The sequence below is a fragment of the Scomber scombrus genome, chromosome 1, assembly GCF_963691925.1.
Source record: "Scomber scombrus chromosome 1, fScoSco1.1, whole genome shotgun sequence".
Lineage (NCBI taxonomy): Eukaryota > Metazoa > Chordata > Actinopteri > Scombriformes > Scombridae > Scomber > Scomber scombrus.
This window is the reverse complement of record NC_084970.1, coordinates 37,944,938-37,961,587: the sequence shown is the minus strand read 5'-3', so window position 1 is coordinate 37,961,587 and position 16,650 is coordinate 37,944,938. Positions and strand designations below refer to the sequence as shown.

At 36.6% G+C, this 16,650-nt stretch overlaps 1 protein-coding gene across 1 annotated transcript; it reads right to left on the bottom strand.

Annotated features, from left to right (window-relative positions):
• Positions 1-4,758: 4,758 nt before the first annotated feature.
• On the bottom strand, positions 4,759-7,972 carry cebpa (CCAAT enhancer binding protein alpha). The gene has a single exon (XM_062422080.1). The coding sequence runs from the start codon at positions 7,727-7,729 to the stop codon at positions 6,800-6,802; it is 930 nt and encodes a 309-aa protein (XP_062278064.1). The 5' UTR covers positions 7,730-7,972; the 3' UTR covers positions 4,759-6,799.
• Positions 7,973-16,650: the final 8,678 nt, after the last annotated feature.

Genomic DNA, 16,650 nt, shown 5'->3' with positions numbered 1-16,650 from the left:
AAAATGTTTGATTGGTAGTGATTATGAGGACACAAAATGTTTGATTGATAGTGATTATGAGGACACAAAATGTTTGATTGGTAGTCATTATGAGGACATGAAATGTATGATCGATGGTCTTTATGAGGACACGAAATGTTTGATTGATGTTATGAGGACACGAAATGTTTGATTGATGGTCTTTATGAGGACACGAAATGTTTGATTGATGGTCTTTATGGGGACACGAAATGTTTGATTGATGTTATGAGGACACGAAATGTTTGATTGATAGTGATTATAAGGACACGAAATGTTTGATTGATGGTCTTTATGAGGACACGAAATGTTTGATCGGTAGTGATTATGAAGACACGAAATGTATGACTGATAGTGATTATGAGGACACGAAATGTACGATCGATAGTGATTATGAGGACACGAAATGTACGATCGATAGTGATTATGAGGACACGAAATGTTTGATCGGTAGTGATTATGAGGACACGAAATGTTTGATCGGTAGTGATTATGAGGACACGAAATGTTTGATTGATAGTGATTATGAGGACACGAAATGTATGATCGATGGTCTTTATGAGGACACGAAGTGTTTGATTGATGTTATGAGGACACAAAATGTTTGATTGATGGTCTTTATGGGGACACGAAATGTTTGATTGGTAGTGATTATGAGGACACGAAATGTTTGATTGACGTTATGAGGACACGAAATGTTTGATTGATGGTCTTTATGAGGACACGAAATGTATGATTGATGGTCTTTATGAGGACACGAAATGTTTGATTGATGTTATGAGGACACGAAATGTTTGATTGATGGTCTTTATGAGGACACGAAATGTTTGATTGATGGTCTTTATGGGGACACGAAATGTTTGATTGATGGTCTTTATGGGGACACGAAATGTTTGATTGGTAGTGATTATGAGGACACGAAATGTTTGATCGATAGTGATTATGAGGACACGAAATGTTTGATCAATAGTGATTATGAGGACACGAAATGTTTGATTGGTAGTGATTGTGAGGACACGAAATGTTTGATCGATAGTGATTATGAGGACAAAATGTTTGATTGGTAATGATTATGATGACACGAAATGTATGATCGATAGTCTTCATGGGGACACGAAATGTATGATTGATAGTCTTCATGGGGACACGAAATGTATGATCAATAGTCTTCATGGGGACACGAAATGTATGATCGGTAGTTATGAGGACACGAAATGTATGTATGCGTTCAGTGTTTCAGTTTCATTACGTAAACTTCAGGTGACGTTAGCCTGTCAACATTTATATTTACTCTATTAGAAATGCAACTAACATTATTTTCATTATCAATTGATCTTTAGATTCTTTTCTGGATTAATCATTTAGTTGTTTGGTCCATAAAATGTCAGAAAATGTTTAAATGTCTCAAAGATATTCAGTTTACTATCCCAGAGACAAAAGGCTCCAGAAAATATTCACATTTAAGAAGCTGGATCAGAGGATTTGGTCTTTATTTAATGAGACCAAATGATTATGACTATTAAAATAGTTGCTGGTTAATTTAATAGCTCTATAAATCCCTGTGAGACGGACGAGGATAATAAATCCACAACAATGTAACTGAACACAAACAAATAAATGAATAAATAAACAATGTTGTTAGTGTTTGATTTAGTTTGATTTTAAGTGATTTATGTGTCTGAACTCAAACATTCAAACTTCAACACATTATCAGAAACGTTCAGTATTTTAACTCAACTGACAAACACAACAAGCTAACCCATCTACTGTTAGTTTAACACATTTAATGTTAGCTGCAAACCTTCGCCACTGACGATAAAGTTTTATTCGACAGTAAAACCTCAACATTTCACTCTCGTGTCTTTCTTGGATTTTTATTCCACATGTAACAGATGTTACTCAACAGATGCTGTTAGCTGCTCATTCTGAGTGAAAAGAGGAAGAATTAATCATCCTTCTATAACTTCTCTAACATGAGGTTGAATATACCTGCATTACATTAACTATACCTGCATTCTGCATTACATTAACTATACCTGCATTATATTAACTATACCTGCATTCTGCATTATATTACCTATACCTGCATTCTGCATTATATTACCTATACCTGCATTATATTAACTATACCTGCATTCTGCATTATATTACCTATACCTGCATTCTGCATTATATTAACTATACCTGCATTATATTAACTATACCTGCATTCTGCATTATATTACCTATACCTGCATTCTGCATTATATTACCTATACCTGCATTATATTAACTATACCTGCATTCTGCATTATATTACCTATACCTGCATTATATTAACTATACCTGCATTCTGCATTATATTACCTATACCTGCATTATATTAACTATACCTGCATTATATTTACTATAGGGGAGACTGGGGTAAGTTGAGCCAAAGGGTAAGTTGAGCCACCCCTTGTTGCTAGGAAACGGTAAAAAACATTGATCACGTGACCAAATATTTAGGAGGAAGGCATCATTTCATGGAGTCTGTGAAGGTAAGAACCACATGGGTAAAGTGGTTAGATCTTTATTTCCAAAAAAAACATTTTTCACTCTTGAAAGTGAATTTAGTCTATCATAAGTTTCATGATAATTGTGTTTAGACCAAAATAGATAATTTTAAATTTGTTTTATAAGAAGTGACTGTTATTTAGGGAGGGAGGAGGGGGGGGGGGAGTAGGGATACGGCTCAACTTACCCCATACACGGGGTAAGTTGAACCACAAGACCACTTTTTTTGGACGTGCTGTATTATAGAAAGTTATGTTTACACTCATTCTGATTGAAGGGTTGCACAACATCCTGAAATATATGCAGATATATTAGTTAGCAACAAAACTATGATTGCCTTGATGTAGTGATCCTAAATATGAAAAATGGCTCATCTTACCCCAGTCTCCCCTACCTGCATTATATTAACTATACCTGCATTATGTTAACTATACCTGCATTATATTAACTATACCTGCATTATGTTAACTATACCTGCATTATGTTAACTCTACCTGCATTATATTAACTATACATTATATTAACTCTACATTATATTAACTATACCTGCATTATATTAACTCTACCTGCATTATGTTAACTCTACCTGCATTGGGAGCCACAGTGTGCCAACCTTTAAATATTTAGATCTTTGGTCCAACACCTGTTTTTTTTAACACAACTTTTTAAGATGTAAAAAGGTAAAAACCGAGCGGTAGCAGCAGGATTTATTAGTTCTGTTGATTGTTTGAAAAGGTTCTGCAGTAGACGCACATCTGGAATAAAAACCAGCTGCTGGATCAAAACACTAAAATCTGTAAAAGGCAGAAAACAGTCAGCTCACTGTGGCTCCCAATGCAGGTAGAGTTTCATTTAATGGGATATTAAGAGTAACGTTTGGAGCCTCAGACTGAAACTATGATATAAAGTCACCCTGTTAAACACATCAAAGCCCAGATCAGCTGATCAGTCACATGAGGTGTTAATCCCACTCTGTGTTTACAGGTGTACGTATAAATATACCTAGAAGTATACTTATAAATATACTGGAACTATACTTATATAATCAGTGTTATATTATAAGTATAACTCATATATATACTCAGTAAACACAGAGTGGGACTAACTCATCATGTGACAGTCAGCTGATCTGGGCTTTATGTTATAGAGTCAGTCTGAAGGAGAGAAAGTGAGTGTTTGATCAATAAATAAATAAATAAACACAGTGAGCCTCTTTCTCCTGCATACCTCACCTCTTCATCATCATCATCATCATCATGGTGCATCAGCAGCCTTTGTGATTTGAGTTGATTAAAGTTTGATTATTGATGAATCCACACTGCTTTCTGGTCATTTTGAAATAAATCACATCTGTCAGATTAACAGTTAATTTAATATTAACATGAATCTCAACGTCTCGTTTTCTTCTTCTTGGAAAACTTCCAGCTCATATTTTAACTAATCTGTCATAATAAAGTGTTTAATGCTGTATATCGTAGTGTTTCATATTGGGACATATTGGAGTTTTAGAGACCTTTAAATCATCAGTGTGAAAATCAGATACATGAAGTACAAAGATAAGCCAATGCAATGTTGAATTACTGAATATTTAGCAGCTTATTTTATGGTAAATTAGATTCAGCAGGTATAGAAGTCATTTATCTGTAAACCTTTCATTTCATGCATTATATATTATTATCATGCATAAACAAGTTTAAAAGGTGTTATGAGCTTCATGCAGGACCTTAAAGAAGTTATTCTGTATCAAATATGATACAAAACTAAACTCATAGAAGCAAATTAATTTAATTAATATGTTTTAATTACTTGTCAGAAGGTCCAATAAACTCTAGTTTCAAAGAATTTTAATTTTCTGGCAATTATTTGATGGTTCAGACATTAAAGGGTAAAAAACCCTCATTGAAGCATCTCTAACAGACTCACTTAGTACTGACTGTTATATAGAGTTCATCTCATTGTTTAATGACTTTAACCCAACGTTACTGTTCTGGTTCTGGTTCTGTCTCAGCGCTCCGATAGAAAGCTGTAAATAAAGCCTCCGTACTTCAGACTGTAGACTAGCTGTGAACATCGTGGAGCATGTAGATATTTCCTCAGGAGTCGGTAGAGAGTAGAAACAGATAACAGAGATATTTATATATTTATATTCAGAGACTAAAGATCGTCTTAAAGCTTCAAACATAAAGACACGAACTCACAACAGAATCTGATAAAAACAAGTTCTTTTATTATAAGAAATCTCATATTTTGGTATTTAATTCATATATTTATTTATATATATATATATTTATATTTATATATATATGTTTATTTTACAATTGGGATGTTAACTTTGAAACAAATGTCAGAGTTTAAAACAAAAAATGGAAACAAAGAAAAACAAAGAAAAGTGCTTCCTTCTTCCTCGCTGACACAAATCATCGTCTTTAAAAAACAACAACAACCTCAAAACAGACGAAAAGGAGCAGATCAGCAAGAGGTCAAAGGTCATCGGAGAGGACCAGAAGGCACTCAGTGTGTGTGTGTGTGTGTGTGTGTGTGGATGATTCAACAGTGGAAAAGAGGAAGAGACGTGTTGCATAGAAACCCTTTTCACATTTTGTTTGTTTGTTTTTTTCTGAATCATTTCCAGATGAAATCCTCGTATGTTGTTTTCATGTTAACGTTGTAGATCAGTACCCATGTGTGTGAGCCACAAACACCAATGTGCTTCATATTTTTGACAACAAATAGTGCATACATATGTAAAAAGAGAGAGAGAGAGAGCTGCTTCACCTCCGCCGTCCTCTGAAACGCTCACATCTCCAAACCTGCTAACTTTCATCCAAAAAACGCTTAAAAAACCTTAAAATCAAACTTCCTGCAGGTTTGTGGAGCTCGGAGGTGAAGCAGGTACCACAGTTTCATTTCCAGTCTGGTTTCATGTGTGTTGGCATTTATCACTTTGGCATTAATAATAATAATAATGTTCACAGAGCCGCGCTGCTGCTGCTGGGGAACATGCATCTTTAACTGTTAAACGTTTAGGGAACTAAAAGAGAGAAAAACCCGCCAGTTTGATCAGGAAACATCACCAGTTAAATATATGAGATGATTATTTTTTTGTGAGTTTATAAAAGTGTTGAGCTGCTCTGAGTGGAGATACGAGGTTTCATCTGACGGCAGCTACATGCAGATATTATAATTCTGGTGTTTCGGTGAATAAATAGTTAAATTTGACCAAAAACTCTGCAGCAGACTGAGATGTGAAACACTCCAGATTATTATTATTATTTAAAGATTTCAGGATTAAAAACATTTTCTACAGATTTGAGTCACTGGGAGGAAAAAAACAACAAGTGTGTGTGACGTGATCGGACAGATATCGAACCTGTGACGCGCACCAGCCTTTAAAACACACTGTCTGCAGGAAGAAAAGTAAAATACATACATGAACATACAGGTTTAGCCTACATGCAAGCAGAGTGCACTTTGCATTTCATAGCTCTATAAAGACACGTTCTAGTTCATCAGGAGCATATAGAGGATGTATAAAACCAACAAAAATAAGGAGAGAAAAACATGCACGACAGGCTGGTGTGGATCGTCCCACCATGCCCTACCTTAGCTGCACTGATATGTGAGTAGAGTGTGAGAGACACACAGTCTGTACGGAAGTAAGGCACTAAAACAACCAGTCCTCTGTGCGCGTGGCCTGCAGGAACGAGCTTATCGGCTTTTTGCACACAACAAATAATAAAGTTCATAAAGGCACGTGAACACTGCAAAAACAGTCAGTCTGAACCAGTCTGTCTTTAACCTGAGAGGCTGAAGTTTGTCTCAATGATCCGATGCGCTGATTGGTCAGAGTTCACCTGTCTCTCCGCGAACAGTAAACTACAATGTTCTAGATTCAAAGAGACGTTTTCTCTCCACAGCTGCAAAGTTTCTCATTTAAAGTCTGAAGGTGAAAAAAAAAAGTTTGATCTGAGAAACTTTTGCGGATCTTTTTTTCTTTTCTTTTCTTTTTTTTTTTGCAGGAGACAAAATTCAAGTTTCAGGATTTAAAGACTAAAATAAAAAACTGAGTTTAGACGAAGATTTTTGCAGTGAACAGATCAGCTGCCTCAGTCTCCTGTCAGCTCTCAGTCCGTCTGCACACATGGAGCCTTTAGTGAGTAAATCCAGCAGTGGTCCAGTCCCGCTGCAGGTCCGATCCCGCACCGGGTCCGGTCCCGCACCGGGTCCAGTCCCGCCCCGCAGGCTCTCAGCTGCCCATCGGTTTGAAGGATCCGTCCGGCAGCTGTCTGAAGATGCCTCGTAACGTGTCCAGCTCTCGGGTCAGGTGCTCCACTCTCCTCCTCAGTCTGTCGTTGTCGTTGCTGAGCTCCACCACCTTCTGCTGCGTCTCCATGTTGCGCATCTTGGCCTTGTCCCTGCTCTTACGCACGGCCACGTTGTTGCGCTCGCGCCGGAGCCGATACTCCGGGCTGCTCTTATCGACGTGTTTTTTGGATTTGCCCCCCCCTCGGTGCTCCAGCAGCTTCATCCCGCCCTGGTGCGAGTGGTGGTGCTGGTGCGGGCTCGGCACCGGGGTGGGAGGGGGGGTCGGGTGGCCCGGCTGGAGGTGCATGGTGGTCTGAGCGCAGTGAGCGATCTGGTATTGCAGGTGGGGCATCTGCTGCTGGGGGGGGTGCTGGCTGTACTGCTGCGGGTGGTGGTAGGTGGGGGGCATGGCCGGGCTCAGGTCCTCGTCGTCCCGGGGCTCCTGCTTGATGGCAACAGGTCGGATCCGCGGCGGGTTGTGGTCGTACATCGGCTCCAGCTTGGACTCCATGTAGTTGGACATGTAGTGCTGCTGGGGCCCCGGGCCGCACTGCACCGGGGGTCCCGGGCCACACTGCACCGGGGGTCCCGGGCCGACCTGCACCGGGTCGTAGTCCCCGCTCATCATCTTCAGCTTGTCCTGTCTGGAGCTGTGGTGGAACAGGTCGGCCAGGAAGTCGTCGTTAAAGGCCGACGGGTCGATGTACGCGCTCAGGTCGATGGAAGTCTCGTTGTCTCCGATGTCTCCACCGAGCTCTGCCGGGTCTCTGTAGCCGGAGGAGGGCTGCTGGCCGTGGGGGAGGCTGCTCAGCAGGGGCCGGGGAGCCTCGTACAGGTTAGACAGCTCCATGGAGAATCTAAACCCGGGCATGCATGGCGAGGAGCTCCGGGAATCCAGTTTGGAGAAAGTAGGGTCCGCTGTCAGGTTCCTCAGGTGAGAGGGGGGTCAGACAGCTGCACACGTGCGCAGGGGGAGACTGTTGCTGCTGCTGCTGCTGCGGGAGGCGCGCGGAGACTCACCGGGAGTTTAACGTGAGAGGAGCGCAGAGAGAGGAGCAGCAGGAGGAGCACGGAGGAGATCCTGCTCAGTAAACTGTGAGCTGTCAAAGTGCGGTTATATAGCAGGAGGAGTGGGCGGGAACACACACACACACACACACACACACACACACACACACACACACACACACACACACACACACACACACAGAGCTGGATTTAACCCGCTGTCTCTGCACAGAAACACAAAATCTTAATTATGCTCAACAAACTCATTTAAAGATTATTTCATATTAAACTGTCTGAGTGTTTGCAGCACGCGCGCACACACACACACGCGCGCGCACAAACACATATACACGCACACACTTATATACACACGCACGCGCACACACACACACATACACACGCGCACACACTCACGCACAGTTTAACACATTCAGCTTCGTCAAGTTTTAAACATAATAATTATAAAGTTAAATATAAAATACAGATTATTACATTATTAACTTTATCTGATTGTTCCTGACATGTTGTCACTAAACCTGCGTGTCAGTGACATCATAATAATAATAATAATAATAATAATAATTAAGTCATAGTTTAGAGCAGAGACAATAATACAGTTTAAATGTCTCAATGAATCAAATAAATTCAAACGTTATGAATTGTTTTCTTTCTTTTTGTCAAATCTTGTTAAAAGTGAAGAAAATAATAAACTCTAAGTTTCCACAAAACATTATTAAATCCGAGTTTTGTTGAGTTAAAAAGTTAAACTGAGTGTAAATAATATGATTTATTAAATATAACAAGTCAAAGTTTGTGAGTGTGTTTAAACGTGTTTTACCTGAAGCCTGTTCAGAGGTTAGAGAGGAGGGGGGAGGGAGGGGCATGCTGGGTAACATAGGGGGGGGGAGGGGCATGCTGGGGGGGGGTAACAGAGGGGGGGGAGGGGCATGCTGGGGGGGGGGGTAAGAGAGGGGGGGGGGGGGGCCTGCAGGGTAAAAGAGGTTATTCAGGATAAACGTGTAACAGTAGAAGCTGGACTGCAGCGCCCTCTGTCGGCGGCGGGAAGAACTGACAGACTCTCTGCTCTGCTTTTATTATTCTCTTCATCAATAAACCTGATTATTGATTATTGGCTGGTTGGTTTGATCTGTAAAATATCATCAAACGGGTCAGATTTTAATGTTTCCAGTTTAATTTGTTTTATTTGTCTGTTTCTGATGAAGACTTATAAATACTGATAAATGGATGAACCTCAACACATGTGAGTTACATTTATTTTTATATTTTTATTTGATATTCCTCTTCTCCATTCACCATGTTTACACCACAAATAACTGATAAATGAGTTAAAATGTTCCTTTATGAATAATTTTAACATCTGAATCTAGTTTTATAAACTATGACATCATTTTCTGACCTGAATAATGATTCATTTAACACATTGATTATAAATATAAGTGATGTAATTAAGAAGTAAATGATATAATTGTGTTTCATTTTAGTTGTTTAATTTGTTTAGATCAGTGGTGTCAAACATGCGGTTCGCGGCCCAGCAAAGGTCCAATCAGACCAACAGATAAACTTACAGAGAAATATTATCTTAACTGTAAAGTGTTAATAAAAACACTCTATAAATAAAATATATTATTTATTTTTTTTTTTAATTTAAATTTTTTTTTTAAATTATTATTATTTTTTATTATTATTATTATTATTATTATTATTTTTTTATTATTATTATTATTATTTTTATTATTATTATTATTATTATTAAAAGTAATTTGAACCCTTGAACTAAAGTTTGACACTCAGGCTTTAGATATTTATTCATTTTTCTTGACATGGCTTTAAAGCAGTGTGTGTTAACCCTTCTGTTGTCCTCGAGTTAAGGAAGTAAGGGAGGAAAGGAAGAAAGGGAGGGAGGGAGGAAGGAAGGGAGGAAAGGAGGGAGGGAAGAAGGAAGGAAAGGAGGGAGGAAGGAAGGAAGGAAGAAGGAAGGAAAGGAGGGAGGAAGAAGGAAGGAAAGGAGGGAGGGAAGAAGGAAGGAGGGAGGAAGAAAGGGAGGGAGGAAGAAGGAAGGAAGAAAGGGAGGGAGGAAGAAGGAAGGAAAGGAGGGAGGAAGGAAGGAGGGAAGGAAGGAAAGGAGGGGGGAAGAAAGGGGGGTGGAGGAAGTACAGACGGAAGGGAGGAAAGAAGGAACAGTCAAAACAGATGGGGTCAATTTGACCCAGGAAGACGACACAAAGGTTAAGTGTTCCCAGTGTTCCCAGTGTTCCCAGTGTTCCCAGTGTTCCCAGTGTTCCCAGTGTTCCTACTGTTCCCAGTGTTCCCAGTGTTCCCAGTGTTCCCAGTGTTCCCAGTGTTCCCAGTGTTCCTACTGTTCCCAGTGTTCCCAGTGTTCCCAGTGTTCCCAGTGTGTGTTAAAGCAGCAGTCAGGTGTCCATATGAACAGTAGAGAGGTTCCTCCAGTGTTTCCACACAGTCATTTAAAGTAGCTGCTCAGCTTCTATTGAGCTTCATCAGTCCTTCCTTCCTTCCTTCCTTCCTTCCTTCCTTCCTTCCTTCCTTCCTTCCTTCCTTCCATCTGTCCTTCCTTCCTTCCTTCCTTCCTTCCTTCTTTCCTTCCTTCCTTCCTTCCTTCCTTCCTTCCTTCCTTCCTTCCTTCCATCAGTCCTTCCTTCCTTCCTTCCTTCCTTCCATCTTTCCATCTTTCCTTCCTTCCTTCCTTCCTTCCTTCCTTCCTTCCTTGACTCGAGGACAACAGTCATTATAAAGTATGTGATCAGCTTCTATTGATCTTCATCAGTGTGAGTTATTCATATCAATGATATCTGACACATTTACAGTGTTTAGCATCAGATTCCCTCTTAGTGTTTCCTGTTGAGCTGTGCTGTAACCATAGTAACACAAAGACTTTAACATTAAAAGTGAATCCGTCTCTGAACTCATCATCATGTGACTCAGAGCAGGCGTGTGGAGCATGTTGACCTTTGACCTCTCTGATAACAGCGATCACACAGCAGCGTATTGATTCTGTATCAGACCCCGTCTGTTGTGACTGTTCCTTCTGTCCTTCCTTCCTTCCTTCCTCCCTCCTTCTCTTTCTTTCTTCCTTTCTTCCTTCCTTCCTTCCTTCCTTCTGTCCTTCCTTCCTCCCTCCCTCCCTCCCTCCTACCTTCCTACCTTCCTTCCTTCCTTCCTTCTTTCCTCCGTCCATCCTTCCTTTCCTTTCTCCCTCCCTCCCTCCTACCTTCCTTCTTTCCTTTCATTTCCTCCCTTCCTTCCTCCCTCCTTCCTTCCTTCTTCCTTCCTCCCTTCCTTCCTTCTTCCTTCCTCCCTTCCTCCCTTCCTTTCCTTCCATCCTCCCTTCCTTTCCTTTTTTCCTCCCTCCTTTCCTTCCTTCGTCCTCCCTTCCTTTCCTTTTTTCCTCCCTCCTTTCCTTCCTTCGTCCTCCCTTCCTTTCCTTCTTTCCTCCCTCCTTTCCTTCCTTCGTCCTCCCTTCCTTTCCTTTTTTCCTCCCTCCTTTCCTTCCTTCGTCCTCCCTTCCTTTCCTTCTTTCCTCCCTCCTTTCCTTCCTTCCTCCCTCCTTTCCTTCCTTCTTCCTCCCTTCCTTCCTTGACTGGAGGACAACAGGAGGGTTAGATGTTTGTTTACATATGAAACCTTTTCTTTATTTTAAATGAGTTATTTCCTCTAAGCTACAGTAACTGCAGAGTGATTATTTGGGGGCTTCTCTATCTCAGCCTTGGATTGTCAGTGATTAACAACAACATTGATTCTGATGCATTATTATTTTTTGTTCAGTGTCAATTTCAAAAACCCAACTCCCTCTCAGCTCCTCGGGGACGTAAATGTTCCCTTTGAAACTCATTATAACTTCTTTTTCTGACCTTCCAGCCAGAAACTGGGTCTTTCATGCATTCCTGTGTTCTGGAGACTAAATGTTATTAACTTTAGTTTTTTCACCAGATAAAATGATTTAGCTGTATTTTGTCCCGAAGGATCTCAGAGGAACAATTGTATGTATTATAGACCTGTTATATGTGATTGATTACAATACAAATAAAAAATATATTAAAAATCATTTCTTTGGAGAATTTGATGCTACAAACATGAACGAGCCCAAAAAATCAAGACAATGAAAACTGAAAAGCCAAAAATGTCCTTTAACCTTCCTGTTGTCCTCCCGGGTCTGTTTAGACTGTTCCTTCTTTCCTCCCTTCCATCCTTCCTTCCTTCCTTCCTTCCTTCCATCTGTCCTTCCTCCCTCCCTCCCTCCCTCCTTCTCTCTCTCTTTCCTTCCCTCCTTCCTTCCTTCCTTCGTTCCTTCCTTCCTACTTTCCTACCTCTGTCCTTCTCTCTTTCTTTCCTCCCCATTACCTTCCTTCTTTCCTCTGTCCTTCGTTCCTTCCTTCCTCCCTTCCTCTTTTCCTTTCTCCCTACCTTCCTTCCTTTCCTTCCTTCCTTCCCTCCTTCCTTCCTCCCCCTTTCCTTCCTTCTTCCTCCCTTCCTTCCTTCCTTCCTCCCTCTTTTCCTTCCTTCTTCCTCCCTTCCTCCCTTCATTCCTTTTCTTCCTTCTTCCTCCCTCCCTCCTTTCCTTCCTTTTCTTCCTTCCTTCCTCCCTCCTTTCCTTCCTTCCTTCCTCCCTCCTTTCTTCCTTCCTCCCTTCCTTCTTCCCTCCCTCCTTTCCTTCCTTTCTTCCTTCCTTCCTCCCTCCTTTCCTTCCTTCCTCCCTCCTTTCCTTCCTTCCTCTTTTCCTTCCTTCTTCCTCCCTTCCTCCCTTCATTCCTTTTCTTCCTTCTTCCTTCCTTCCTTCCTCCCTCCCTCCTTTCCTTCCTTCTTCCTCCCTTCCTCCCTTCATTCCTTTTCTTCCTTCTTCCTCCCTTCCTTCCTCCCTCCTTCCTTTCCTTCCTTCCTTCCCTCCTTCCTTCCTCCCCCCTTTCCTTCCTTCTTCCTCCCTTCCTTCCTCCCTCCCTCCTTTCCTTCCTTCTTCCTCCCTCCTTTCCTTCCTTTCTTCCTTCCTTCCTCCCTCCTTTCTTTCCTTCGTCCTTCCTTCCTTCCTCCTTTCCTTCCTCCCTTCCTTCCTCCCTCCCTCCTTTCCTTCCCTCTTCCTCCCTTCCTTCCTTGACTCGAGGACAACAGGAGGATTAAAGGTTAAATACATTTATTCCTAGTTTAAAGAGTCATGTAGTCTCTATATTTGTCTTATTTGAGCCAAACTGTAACAACTGTGACAGAAAAGCTTCAAATCCTCACACGAGAAGATAAAACCATCAAATATTTCACTTTTCTTTGCTTAAAAATGACTAAAATTATTATTATATGATCAAAATAAGACCTCCAGTAACACCTGCAGCTTTATTATGAGCCCAGCGTTTCATCATTAATAACTAATCAATAATAACTAATCAATAATAACTAATCAATAATAACTAACTATGAGCATCCAGATGTGTATCAGCTGGAGGAGTCTGTCTATCTACAGATGGGTTAAAACAGACAGTGGTGACATCACATCTGGGCCATAAAGCAGAGGAGTGTAATTAAAGTGGTGAAACTCAGCTACACAGACTCACTCACTGTTTCTTTTTGCAGCCAGAATTATAAATGTTCTCCTAACAGCTGATGATGCAATCACAGAGCAACCATGACTCTGCAGGTTAAAGTGAACCAACACAGTCTCATGTTTTGTCTTCTGAGATGTTTCATCACTGTTAATGTCGTCCAGCTGTGAGCTAAAAACCAACATCTGTTTCATCTGGACTCCAACGGCAGGGTGAACACATCTAATACATATATAAATATATATATATAACACATCTAGTACATATATAAATATATATAACACATCTAGCACATATATAAATATATATAACACATCTAATACATATATAAATATATATAACACATCTAGTACATATATAAATATATATAACACATCTAGCACATATATAAATATATATAACACATCTAACACATATATAAATATATATAACACATCTAGTACATATATAAATATATATAACACATCTAGCACATATATAAATATATATAACACATCTAGTACATATATAAATATATATAACACATCTAATACATATATAAATATATATAACACATCTAGTACATATATAAATATATATAACACATCTAGCACATATATAAATATATATAACACATCTAGTACATATATAAATATATATAACACATCTAATACATATATAAATATATATAACACATCTAATACATATATAAATATATATAACACATCTAGCACATATATAAATATATATAACACATCTAATACATATATAAATATATATAACACATCTAGCACATATATAAATATATATAACACATCTAGCACATATATAAATATATATAACACATCTAGCACATATATAAATATATATAACACATCTAGCACATATATAAATATATATAACACATCTAGCACATATATAAATATATATAACACATCTAATACATATATAAATATATATAACACATCTAATACATATATAAATATATATAACACATCTAATACATATATAAATATATATAACACATCTAATACATATATAAATATATATAACACATCTAGTACATATATAAATATATATAACACATCTAATACATATATAAATATATATATAACACATCTAGCACATATATAAATATATATAACACATCTAATACATATATAAATATATATAACACATCTAGCACATATATAAATATATATAACACATCTAGTACATATATAAATATATATAACACATCTAGTACATATATAAATATATATAACACATCTAATACATATATAAATATATATAACACATCTAGTACATATATAAATATATATAACACATCTAGCACATATATAAATATATATAACACATCTAGTACATATATAAATATATATAACACATCTAGTACATATATAAATATATATAACACATCTAATACATATATAAATATATATAACACATCTAATACATATATAAATATATATAACACATCTAATACATATATAAATATATATAACACATCTAATACATATATAAATATATATAACACATCTAGCACATATATAAATATATATAACACATCTAGTACATATATAAATATATATAACACATCTAATACATATATAAATATATATAACACATCTAATACATATATAAATATATATAACACATCTAATACATATATAAATATATATAACACATCTAATACATATATAAATATATATAACACATCTAATACATATATAAATATATATAACACATCTAATACATATATAAATATATATAACACATCTAATACATATATAAATATATATAACACATCTAATACATATATAAATATATATAACACATCTAGTACATATATAAATATATATAACACATCTAATACATATATAAATATATATAACACATCTAATACATATATAAATATATATAACACATCTAATACATATATAAATATATATAACACATCTAATACATATATAAATATATATAACACATCTAATACATATATAAATATATATAACACATCTAGCACATATATAAATATATATAACACATCTAATACATATATAAATATATATAACACATCTAATACATATATAAATATATATAACACATCTAATACATATATAAATATATATAACACATCTAGTACATATATAAATATATATAACACATCTAATACATATATAAATATATATAACACATCTAATACATATATAAATATATATAACACATCTAATACATATATAAATATATATAACACATCTAATACATATATAAATATATATAACACATCTAGTACATATATAAATATATATAACACATCTAATACATATATAAATATATATAACACATCTAGTACATATATAAATACATATAACACATCTAATACATATATAAATATATATAACACACCTAATACATATATAAATATATATAACACATCTAATACATATATAAATACATATAACACATCTAGTACATATATAAATATATATAACACATCTAGTACATATATAAATATATATAACACATCTAATACATATATAAATATATATAACACACCTAATACATATATAAATATATATAACACATCTAATACATATATAAATACATATAACACATCTAGTACATATATAAATATATATAACACATCTAGTACATATATAAATATATATAACACATCTAATACATATATAAATATATATAACACATCTAATACATATATAAATATATATAACACATCTAGTACATATATAAATATATATAACACATCTAGTACATATATAAATATATATAACACATCTAGTACATATATAAATATATATAACACATCTAATACATATATAAATATATATAACACATCTAGTACATATATAAATATATATAACACATCTAATACATATATAAATATATATAACACATCTAATACATATATAAATATATATAACACATCTAATACATATATAAATATATATAACACATCTAGTACATATATAAATATATATAACACATCTAGCACATATATAAATATATATAACACATCTAATACATATATAAATATATATAACACATCTAATACATATATAAATATATAAAACACGTTTCTATAAAGAATCTATAACGTTCCCTCAACGTTCCCTCAGTGTCCCCTCAACGTTCCCTCAGTGTTCCGTCAGTTTTCCCTCAGCGTTCCCTCAGCGTTCCTTCAACGTTCCCTCAGTGTTCCCTCAACGTTCCCTCAGCG

Bases quoted from the DNA above. Each gene is read 5' to 3' on its own strand.
- cebpa (XM_062422080.1), bottom strand. From the start codon at position 7,729: ATGCCCGGGTTTAGATTCTCCATGGAGCTGTCTAACCTGTACGAGGCT.